Source organism: Condylura cristata, unplaced genomic scaffold (genome assembly GCF_000260355.1).
Source record: "Condylura cristata isolate star-nosed mole 26May11 unplaced genomic scaffold, ConCri1.0 scaffold00027, whole genome shotgun sequence".
Lineage (NCBI taxonomy): Eukaryota > Metazoa > Chordata > Mammalia > Eulipotyphla > Talpidae > Condylura > Condylura cristata.
Window position 1 is genome coordinate 16887942 of NW_004567128.1, and position 12819 is coordinate 16900760.

At 37.6% G+C, this 12819-nt stretch overlaps 1 protein-coding gene across 1 annotated transcript in view; it reads right to left on the reverse strand.

The window, feature by feature from the left end:
* DMD (dystrophin) overlaps positions 1 to 12819 on the reverse strand; it is a 1782468-nt gene that overhangs the window by 1296787 nt on the left and 472862 nt on the right. Inside the window, exon 12 of the mRNA XM_012730297.1 lies at positions 11690 to 11840. Coding sequence (XP_012585751.1) covers positions 11690 to 11840 — 151 coding nt within the window. The remainder of the gene's footprint in view (positions 1 to 11689; positions 11841 to 12819) is intronic.

Genomic DNA, 12819 nt, shown 5'->3' on the forward strand with positions numbered 1-12819 from the left:
AAAAATAAACTTTTGTAATAATTAAAAAATATATTAAGTAATTTATAGTGGATTAGCCAAATAAACATATATGAAAAGAAAAGCTTATGAGAAACTATTTCTATCAAATATACAATTTGAAAGAAAAGGATTAAGAGACCAGGAACAGGAGTTAAGTCCATCAGTTAGGAAATCCATAGTTTCTATAATTTATTTTAGGAATGAAAGAATCCCTAGATACCAGTGATCAATTAACTACTGCAATAAAGCTAGGCATATAGTGATTTTATTTTAAAGTAAAAGTGCCAAGGTCCTATCAGCAAGTTTTAATAATCCTTAAGAAATGATGAGGAGCTAGGCAGTTTATCCTCTTTCTTACTTTCTTCTTTCTTCTGTCCATCATCTCTGTACCAGATTGGACTCTATTCCCTGCTTCCCTGCATGAAATGATCTGGAACTGACTAGTCACTTCATTTACAGCCCAATATTGTACAGCTAAGTCCAACTGGTCACAGCATTTTCTAGCTGCCCAAGATGAGCTATTTATGGGAACTAATTTTCTTGTAAAATTTTGAATATGTTAAATAAGCATCCTCAACAGGCTCTCTTTGAAGAATTTTTATTTTGATATCCACTTACTTAATTGTGATAGCATAATTATATGAGATTTACCTAGCATTTACTGTTTTTTCTCATGTTAGTATACATGTTTATGTTTTGGTTAATTCATAAGCTGCCAAATAGCCTTTTTAAAGACCATTTCTTTTCTTAAAAACATAGTTGTTGTTGTTTTTAAATTTTATTTATTTATGCATATGGAACTGGGGGTATTAGGCCAGAGGTGCAGGGGCGGCGAGAAGATTCACCAGAGACAGATGGGGAGCAGAACAGGCAGATCAACAAAGTCCACTGCTGGGGTGAGCAGTAGAGGTCTGCTGCACCATGTGGGTAACCTCCTGGGTGGGGATCGAACTGAAGCAGCCATGGCTTGGCTTAGCTTCACAGTGAAGCACTCCAACCCATTGCACTACCAGTGAGGGCCTAAAGACCATTTCAATGAAGACGAGGGAAAGATTTTTAAAGCACCTAGTGGATACCAAGAGAAGAAAGAGGGTTTCAGAATTATCAAGAAGTTGTTTTAGACACAAAGTGGTCAAATAATATACCCCTACATCTTTCACAATATAAGTAGCAATGGTCATCTTATGAATGACAGACTGCTGAAAGAGATGTAAAGGTGGAGGTGCTCTATCAGACCATCCAAGAGTATCATTCCTTCTTCTCAAGGTACTCTGCTGTGTTCACAACACTGTGAGGTAAAAGCAGTGAAGGTCCTGGAGGCTAAGTAGAAATTCTTGCCTTTCCCCAACCCCTTTGTTCCATCCTGCATGACAGTAGCAATTACCCAGAATGACCTAGAGGAATATAGTTTGAGGAGGGGTATCATCCTGGAGCAGGTTTATCAGTGAACACATCTCCTCCAGTTGAGTAACACATCTTTCTTTTTAAAGATATAGCCATCCCCCCTTTCATGTGAATCCACTTCCTCTCTCTTTAGTGCCCATCACCTCCCATTTTGAGATGAGATTTACAAGTCCTTGTCCCTACCAGATCAAAAATCACTGCAACTTCAGAATCATTTTAACTTCCTAGGAGCATGTTATTAAATTTATTTTTCCTTTGTTGACCATCTGCTGATTGACTAGCTAGCTGGCCAGCCCAATTGATAGCACTTGTGAATGAGGAGACCATGAGTCTCAAGTGTGGGATTTGAAGTCAGAGTTTCTGGGTCTAATTCCTGGACATACTGCTGGCCAGCTACACTTCCTAAACATCTTTAAGCCATACCCAACTGAGTTTCCTCATTTGCAAATTTAGGGATAATAAGAGTACCTATTTCCTTAGGTAGTGTCAAAGTGCCAAGGGGAGTCTATTTGGGAACTTCTGATGGATCAATAAATTAACAAAAGGTAAATTAGTAGGAGAAAGGGCCAATATTTAATAAGAAGCATATATATTGGAGAATTTGCACAGTTGTGAATTCTAAAGCCAAGTGAGTGGAGTAGGGCTGAAATAAGAGACCTCGGATATCAAGAGAAGAGAAAAGGGGAAGATTTCTCATGGCTAACGGAGTTTCTCAGGTAAGTAGAATATGTTCACTGATGACTGACTCTACACTGAGATGACTCACCTCCACCCCAATTACATTCCTTTACGTCATAAAATGAAGAAGCAGCTATTGCTTCTTCAATTAGGGAAAAGAGGGAAAGTTGAGCAAGTGTTAACTTCTTCAGCCTGGGAAGGGCCAAGGACTCAGGCAAAGCATTTCTGCTCCGCCTATAGGGGGCTCACTGCTCTCAACTCAAAACTATCTACATTCTCTAAGTATTGCTAATAGGGTTCACAGGGCTCACAAGGCCTCAAAACCCTGAGATCCCTATACCAAAGGGACATTGATTGAAAGAGCCTTACTTCTGGGTATAGTTTCTATAGAATTAAGAATATCTGACCCTTCCGGAGAGAACAATCCCACAGTCATTAGGGAGAATGAGTAAGGCCAAATTGGTTGGACCTTACCTGGCACACAGTCTGAAATCAATAAATATCAACAGCTGGATAATACTTAAATCTCATGTTTAGGAACATTCAAAACTAACACTTCAGACTATAATGCAAGAACCTAATGTTCAGCTAATTTACCCTATTCTAATTCATTTTGCTTTCTACCCTCTAATAGTCACCAAAATTTGGAAATGGGATATGGTTTTGAAAACAACCTGAAGAGAAAAGTTAGGATCTAGAGATATAAATAATGCATGTTAAATAAGATTAACAAGAATAGCTCTGCATTAACTGATCTAGTGGCCTCATATATCACTGACAAATTAGTAAGGTCAGAAACAGTTCATGGAGTGAGAACAGACCCTAATCATCAAATGCTGTATATTTTATCCTCCTTCCACAATTCATACAGGGATACATCCATCCATGCAATCATACATATAATTAGACCACTGACATCAGAAAGATGATGACAGGCTTCCCTGGTGGAGCAGGTGTTAATGTCTCAGCTCTATGAAGCTATCACCAGCCACTAAGCTACCAACCGGATCCCCAGCCAGGGAGCTAAACCACAGACCTCTCCTGTCTCACCCAATACCCCATTCAGCAGTTTATTTCAGTAGATTTGCTTGTTCTGCTCCCCAATATGTCTCAGGTAAACCCTCTCTCCCCGTACCCCTGGCCTATAACCCAGTTCTTCAACACATACAATATTTTTTTAAAAAGAATAGGTGAAATCAACAATAAAAAAATTGAATAAAGTTATAAAATGTCTTTGGTAAGACGCAAGAATAACTGAAAAAGAAGAGAATGGGACCTTTAGGAGAGGGCTGGGGTGAAAGTTTTCAGGTGCAGTACAGAGGAAATTATGCATTGATAGCTAATAGTATGTAGATGTGAAATTTAATGCTACTGATAATTTGCCTACTCAAACATTGTCATTCTTATCACAAACCTGCTGTCATCTATATACCCTTCTGTGCTAATTAAAGAAGTTGTTAAAGGGTTAATACTGAAAATCATTTGCTTAAGCACTTCGTATTTTTAACATCTCATATACAGCCAACACCAATGAGCTCTTATTCCCCATTGTTCACTCTAACTTTGAAGACTGATATGCACTCAGTCTCTCTGTCTCTTCCAGAAAGATGTTCCCAAGCCTGAGCAGCTAGGTATCACAATTCTAGTTCCTTTTTACTCTCCGCATTTGCTCAAGCCTCTAAGGCAACCGCTGCAGTGAAGCTTTACTGGGATCTCAGCAAGGTGGAAAAGCGTCTGGGTTCGAGGCAGACATGCCAAGATAGAAGATCAAAAATGTTACCTCAGACACCTCCCAAATCTCTTCTAACACACTTGATATTGGTAAAATTCAGAATCAAAACCCCCCAAGGACAGGTTTAGTGTGGATATTAAATTACATCAGATATTAAATTACATCAGACATTAAAATCAGCTGGTACATTGCTTAGCAGAATTGGTAGCTGATGCAGAAATGCTAATTTTCTTCTATTTCTGATACCATCCCCTTACCACTCCATTCTTAGATTAAGGGCCAAGGAAACAGTCCCTATGGGCATAAGTATTTATTACACATACCCTTAATAATTATATTACGTACATTTTAAGTACTAAATATTCTCCTTGTACTGAAACCACCTGGTTTTGTAGCTTTTCCATTCTTTCTAGATACGGACTTGATCTTTAATTATTCACATAATATAAAATGTTATCCAATAAAAAATAGTATCGAGCATAAGTTATCTTTGAAAAATGTAGTTCCTCTGAATAAGAGAGTACTATCAATTGTACAACTAAAAATCATTCTGCTCATAATAGAAATATCAAACAGTATATAACAGTTAACACATCTGCATTATTGAGAGAGAGACAGAGTGCCAACTTCAACCTTATTTTTAACACGACATTGGATTAATGGTCATGCATTTTCATATAAGATACATGAATCTATTTTTCAAGAAAAATAATTTTTGTAAAATTTGTATCATCACATCTGTTGTGGCTTTCTTATGAAGAATTTTCCTGTAAAATGTATTCTAAAATGTTTTATATACCTAAATAATTCATTTACATTATTAATGTTACATTACTTATTCAAGGGAACTGAAATTAATTAGGACTAGTTCAGAAAAAGAGACATTTTACATGGGACTAACTCAGTGACAGATAGGGAGAGACCTTTGTTTTGTTTTACTTTTTTACTATCCCCAGAGGCCAAAGCTTCCAATAAAAAAGCATTACAGAGGCAATTAAGTATAAAAAATAAAGCTGGTGCCTCTGAGGTGGAAGGAGCCTTGGGTAGTTATATTTTAGCAGATATACTGATGTACTTTAAAACACCATGGCACACACCTCAGAGCATACACAGTGTTATAAGCCAATGTTACCTCAAAAAGAAAAACAACTGTGACACCATTTACAGCAATATTACTGGATCTGTACCCAGTAATTCTAATTAACTGATTAGGAATCTGTTATCTGGAATCACTTGATTTTTTTATGATAAAAATCAGAGGTGTAGGTTTCATTATTATCTTAATTAAATTAATGGCATTATGAGCATGCAGTTATCTTTGCAATCGGCTGCTTGTTTATGGCATGTTGATGGGAAATTAGATGTCTTCTCAACTAGATTTAAACAAATTAAAACTGGAATCATGCATAGACTATCTGTAGACTATATAGGTATGATGCTTTCCAAATTTATTACCATATCTTTATGTCAAAAGAATCCTATTCACAGAAATCAGTTTTATTCAAGTAGAAGTCAAGTCTTTTTAAAATTTTTTTTTAAAGATTTATTTATGTATAGGAGAACTGAGGTGCAGGCCAGAGGTGTGGGGTGAAAAGACTCACTAGAGACAGGTTGGGGTGGGGCAGCACAGAGAATTTATTGACATGCACGGCTAAGGGAACCTACAGATCAGGGGGCGAGACAGGAGAGGCCTGCTGTGCAATATGCGGGTCACTGCCTTGGCTGGGATTGACTCAGGCCACAGAGGTGCTAGTGCTGAGACTTACCCACTGCACTACCAGGGAAACCCAGGTGCCACGTCTTATGCAGTGATAACAACTTTCACAGACTATCTAGAACATAGAGTTTCATGGAACTATCATAGAATAAAATCAATCACAGAATTCTGGGTATCGGTTGCTATTCTACATGCTTTTATGTGATTATGTATTGACTATTTTGCCAACCCAACTAAAGTAGGTGTCAGCACAACCTCATTATATCCTTAGGGAAAACGAAGCGCAGATGGTTGTTATTTTGCAAGTCTGTTAGATAGAACTGTGTTTTAAACCTAGAAAAAATCCGTTTCCAGGATATATGATATAGGGTATCTAATATAAGATATATAATACAGGTCAAATAAGTGTAAGAGTTAGATACATTTATTTTGCATAACTACATATTATAAAGCACATACATAGAAACAAACTCCTGTGTACATGTGCCTGTATATGTGTATATATGTATGTGTACACACCTCAGTTGAGTTTCAATTATAGCCCCAGTTGAGTTTCAATTATAGCCCCCAGTGATGTGTGAATTCAACTCTATTATAGTTTTTTAGTATTTATTTATTTATGTATTTCTGCATACAGAACTGGGGTACAGGCCAGAGGTGCAAGGGCGATGAGAGGACTCACCAGAGACAGAATGGGGAGCAGAACAGGCAGATCAACAAAGTACACTGTTGAGGGGATCAGAGGGCAAGACAGAAGAGGTCTGCTGTACCACGTAGATCATCTCTGGGGTCAAGGATCAACCCCACACTGAAGCGTCTGAGGCTAGCTTGCACTGCTGCATTCTAACCATTTGCACCACCAGGGAGGGCTTCGACCCTGTTTTATTCTAAGAAATACTACTACAGTGCTAAAAGGACAGATAGGTCCTACTCTGCATTCTCACTGAGCATTCCACAAAAACCATATTGAGTGTTTCCCTGTAGCAAACAGTTCACTGAGAACAGTGTCCACATTGGGAATGGAACATGGGGAGAAGAAAGTGAAAGACAGTGTGAGGGAGGGTGATATTACCATATAAATTGCTTTAGAGATGAGTGCCTTCATTGAGTTTTTGGGTTTGTTTGTTTCGTTTGGCCCCTACTCACAACTTCTTTGCTTATGTAAATATTCAGGTTCATGCCTCATTCAAAACAGTAGCAATGATGAGCCTTCTGTCAATCATTCTCATTGACACTGCTTTTATGTAGATTCCACATACTTTCTGTAACATCTATCATGTCTTCTGACCTCCTGTGGCTGTGATCTTATTTATCTTACAAGCTACATCTATCTAAACAATAAGGCAAATTTTCCTAACTTGCCACTTTCTTCAGTTTAATTTCTCATCAGTAGTGGTTCCTTATAACCAACAGAGTGACTACAAATAATTGAATCTTGAGTTCAGATTTCCCATGATCAAGCTCTAGGGTGCTAATACTGAGCATTGCATAGTGTAGGACCAGGAATGGAATGCCACACATCCTACCTTCCCCATTTCATTTCACTTGCCTAAAGAAATCACTGTTGTTAACATTCTCATACCACAGATATCGTCACTTGCTTTCACTGTCTTAATTTGATGTGTTAAAAGATGAGCTTCTTGAGGAAGATTCCAATTATGGTAGGTTTCTGCATTTCTCCATAGCACCCACTGGATTTTAATAAGTGTTTGTTCAGTGATATGGGATAGAATGCAATGGAATGAAATGAAATGTCAAATTCTTTAGTGAGATTATACCAAAACCTTCTCTGTTACATGAACATCTAGACCATTTTAAAGGTCGCCAGAAGAAGATATTTCACAGTCTTGGTAACTCAAACATTTAAGATTAACTAAGCTTCGAGGAAAGGACAGGTGACTGAGCTGCTAAGAGGTCATTTAATTTGTATTAATCAGCACTTAACACACGCTCCACTAACCACAGAACATAGTTCACATGTCACATTTCTACCTACAAATTCCTATAACTTGAGTAGTAATGATTTTGTTGATGTCGTCACTAAGCCAATGTACAAATGTGAACGTCTAAATCTCCCAAAATAATTGGAACCTTATACTAAGCTTTAAAGTTCATCTCAGTTGACTGTGATAGGAGACAAAAGATTCCTCAATCAAATATGTTCCTTTTGATTAAAATACCATCCGAAATATCAAACTCCCTTCTCAGTGATGAATGCACAAGCACAAAGAGACTTTCAGCCGTCAATAATATTGTCACTTCTTCAAAGGAAATCCTTTCATTTCTTATCAACATCACTAATAGAGTCTGTGTCTTAAGACAGAAATAACCAAGCAGAATTACTGCTAATGTTTCATCCAGAAGGTAAATGAGAGGTTCAATTTATTCACTCCCAAGAGAATCAATTTTGGGTAACTCAGATCTATAGTAAACCTTTAAATATTCTCCCCAAAGCAACAACAATAAAGAATGAAGGGTACCTTCCAAATTTTGCATCAAACTGAACCTTTCCCAGTTACCTAGTATTAACAATTTTGCCAGGTTTAATAATAAGCACCAATATGGGATCGATCACTTGAACTTGCCCCTAATTGGCAGAGTCAGTAAAAGTGACATATATCCATGGCATTTCACAGCAGTTGAATGTCTAGCCAGCCTCATAATAAAATGCTATTGAAATGAAGATAGCAAAGGATCCTGTCACAGAATATAGAGAAGCATATCTATAATGTCCACGGTGTACTTGTAAGATTTGAAAACATTTTTATGTTGCCCTCCAACTAAGCTGAAGAAAACCCTATGACCTGAGCAGAATTTTAAGCAATTCACAGCAACAAAACCTGTATCTACTCTATAATTTTGTCATCTGTAATCATCTCTTAAAAAAAAAAAATGAGGTTGACTCCAGGATTTAATGTCTGTACACAAATTTAAAAAGCATAAATGTGATGGCAGGTGAGAAGTGAGGTGATCCATCAGACAGGGGTCACTTTTGTGATCACTCCAAGGTTACTGAGGTATTTTGTTGCCTTAGTTCCATATTTTCATTGACTCACTATCGTTGGGAAGAAAGGCACATTTGTACTTGGATATCTACAGAAAGAACACTAACCTTCTGTTTTATAAAGAGTGGCCAGAATAATAAAGATTTCTGTATTTACTGTGTTATTTCAAGAAAATAGAGCTGTCTCAGGCCCTCCTTGGAGGTGCAACAGGGTAAAAACACAGCACTATGAAGCTATCAGTTGCCACTACAGCACAAGTTCGATCCCTGGCCAGGGGGGTGACCCACATGGCATGGTAGACCTCTCCTGACACATCCAATGCTCCCCTCAGCTATGTTTTTTTTAGTGGATCTTCCTGTTGTGCTCCCCACTCTATCTCTGGTGAATCCTCTCACTGGCCTTGCACCTCTGGCCTGCACTCCCATTTTGTATGCATAAATAAATAAATCTGTTAGAAAATTGAAAATAGACTTGTTTCACATTTAAATAATTTTGATGCCTTTAAAATCATTTGATATTGTTCAATCATTTTCTTCTCATCAAAATTACCTCACATAACATAAGAGCCTTATCCATGTCAGGCTTTTTCATGTTTGTGTTCTTCCAATGTCTTAATTTTATAAGAATTAATACATCCTGCAGTGGATTTACTCAGTTAATGGTAGAAGCTGGTCCCATTCTCTGAATTAGTAAACCAATTCCTTTTGTTTCTCTTTATGCACTTACACAGGTAAGTCCAGCATGTAAAAGACTACCTAATCAACTTGCCTATAATTCTGTCGCTTTCTTTTTGTTTCAAATTATTCTCTTTAAAGCAATTCTATACTCATCATAAACAGCATATTTTATATGGACAATCTATTCAAATTTTGTGACAATATTAGTCAAATATTCTCCATTTCATTCATTCTGTATTTTCCTGAGAATAGTACAAAACATTCAGGTCATTATCATAATATGAAGATCCTGGATGGCCTGTTTAACCTTAATGAAGGGTTTGTTGAGGATTCCAAGCTGAGACCTTTCCTCTGTGCACTAAGTCATTCACATTGCAGCTACCCTGTCATTCTTCAGCCATATCTCTGGTGGAGCTCCCCCACCCACACACCCCCCTTTTTTTTTTTTTTTTTTGGCTTCTTCCTTAGGCTCCAGGCACCCAGTGTCAGCACTGTCCCTCTAAAGTTCTCATTACGGGCCTTAGTCTTGCACTGTCCTGAAATGCCTCATGTTCCAAAGTTAGTGGAGACATCAGAAGGAAGACTAGACATCAACTGGCTAGGCAATTATTTCCAAAGCAAAGATATAGAGAACCTTAGCCATTCAGACATTTTTGAAAATCACACACTGCGTTAGTGGTAAAGCTGGGCAGGACGGTACTCTGGCCTCTAGAGCTAGAAGGCAGTTTCAGCGTGGGATCCTTCAGCTTAAGACTTAGTTAAGGATTTGGGAGTGTGCAGTTTATTTGGAAAAGGGATCTTAGGAGGTGTTGTGAGAGGGTGGGAAGGGTGACTCAGATTACCTCTGGACATTGGGGCTTCACTCTTGGTAGAAAATCTCTGAGAGACCAAATGAGACAAACCCTGGATTTGTCCCATCGTCAGGCAAGGATTCTGGGGTACTTGTCTCTCACTTCCCATCCCTTGTTGGCTAACAGTATTTCTGGCACCACAAACCCTCTACCTGTCCACGTTCAAGGTGGCTGAAACTCTCCAGCAGCCAGCTGATGCCCTCAGTGAGCAGCCACCTACACACAGCTTTCAGAGCAGGCCCTGGGGAAGACGTTATGTATCTAGCAGAGGAGCATATGATCCACATGGGAAAAGCAATCCAGGTCAAGAACTAATATTGGGAGTAACTTTTTTTTTTAATTAGATTTTCAATTATTTTTTATGTCAAATTAAGCTCTTTTACAATTCATACAAAAATTTCAACTCAAGTGTTGCTTTGTTTTTGTTTTCTCGAGAATACAGTGAATGAGATTATCACAGCTACCGCTCTCCCTAAACTGCTTGATCTTAAATTGTTGGGGCCAAATGATAAACACTGGAGCCTGTAATAGCAAGGATCAGTCTCATTTGCTATTGGAACCTGAAGTTTACTAAAGTAGAAGTGAACTCAGGGTCTAGAAAGAGAGGCATCTTTCATCTGCAAGAAAGAACTATCACCTTAATGCTGACAAAATGCTATCAAAACAGAGACTGAAACTTGCAGAGATAAACATTTAAGAGGTAGGAGCTGAGGAAGCAGGTATTTCTTTTTCAAAACCCAAACTCTAAAAACTACAGCCACTGAGCAGAGTGCTTAGATAAATCCAGGATGCCCAGTAAAATCTAAATTTCAGATAAAGTGAATAATTTGGGGCATACACTAAAATATATATCCGTTATGTATCTGAAATTTAATTCAGCTCCCTTGTATCTTTATTGACTAAATCTGGCAATTGTAATCCTGGGCCAGCAAACAGAATTCTTTCCTATGTATATGTCCTACAGAACTGGCAACCTCTACTGCCACAATCAAACTCAGAGCTAGCTTTATGGTAACTATTAAAATGAAGCACCTTCAAAATTCCAGATCAGAAATACTTGTCAAAATCCTAATCAAAGTACCACCAAATGCTTTCTGGCAATCAGAGAGCATAACTGTAAATGTACAAATAAAATAAAGAGAGATAAAGTAGAAATATTAAAATTAACAGATGTCATATTTTACAGAAAAAGCAATGTTTCAGACATTTCATTTCTCATCAAACTTGGCCTGCTCCAAGACATGATCAACTGAAGTTTAAAAACATGATTCCAAAAATACTGTCTTATTACTTAAATTTGCATTACAGGCACCCCCTAGAGAGAATTTTTCCAGAAAAGCAAAGTAAATCAAATTTTAATATATCACAATCCTGACATTGTTCTCTTGCAGGAGTATGTTCAGATTTTTTTAAGAAACGTGAAAAACCTAGTTATGTTGTATTTGGGAAAAAAAAAAAAATACATCAAAAATATTCAGAGAAAATGATTTTAAAACTCCTCTTGACTTGCATTTTGATTCCTTCCTATCTGCAAACCAAGATGGATGCATGCACATATGTGTCTATCTAACACATGCATAGATTTTGTTTTTTAGAAGAAAGCAAATAGTGTAAACTGTACTAACCTTATGTTGCTGTACTTGGCATTTTAGGTCCTCAAGATCAGGTCCAAGGGGCTCTTTTTCCATTTTCCTTGTTCTCTCTTCTGTTGCTGTTAGCCAGTCACTAAGCTCCTTCAGCTGTTGGTTCTGAAGATCCATTAGAACTTTATGTAAGCTGAAAATTTGAAAGATATCATTATTATTTCTATGAAAGCAGCTTGACTTAATGGCTATAAAACCTATAAATAGGTAAAACTGTTAAAACATTTACTATTTATGGCATGTTCTCATTGTTTGTTGTCAGGAATTAAGAAAATATTAAGTGTCTGTGATCAGTCACTTGAAGTTATTCTTGCCCTGACTACTACAGTTCACACATCCCAACCTTACCGAGTGTCATATGACTGATTAAATGTGAGCATGCTCACTAAAGTGCAGTTCATGCTTGGCGCCTGAGCTAGTATATCTTGGCAATCATTTCTTTATATCTCTATCACACGAATATGTGTTGTGTTTAGAGAGGGCCACCAATTATTTGCCATCCTTCCCTAAGAGATAGAATAGTGAAATTCAGCAGAAGTAAAAGTGCACCAGTTCCAAGTATGGGCTATGAAAAACAAGCAGCATTTGTATACTTTCATTTGTTGGCTTTTATTTATTTGTTTGTATTCTCTCTTTGCCATGTGGTAGGGAAGTCCAGGCTATGAGACCATACTGACAGTGACACTGGAAGGGAAATGCTATCTCAAGAGCTGAAACCTGCTGAATGCAGCTCACTGAGTGACTTCAGCTAGAGCACAATCACAGAACAGTCACCTAGAGGAATGCTGCCCATCACCCGGATCTAGAGAATTATGTGTTAACAAAGCATTTTCAAAGATATACACAACAGCAGCAGTAGATTTAAAGTCCTAAAGCGTGGGTTCACAGCCTGACTACAGGCCTTGGAAGCAAGCATTTAAACCTTCCTTCTCAGAATGCCCGACTCAGTGACACAGGAGAGTATCTTGCCTATCAATTATACCACCACTCATGGTAAGGATGAAATTTTAAATAAATAGATTTAATCCATTAATCCTATAAAAATTTTAATTCTCAAATGAGAAGTGTTACTACCTGTTATAAGACATATATATGTATGTATATATATATAT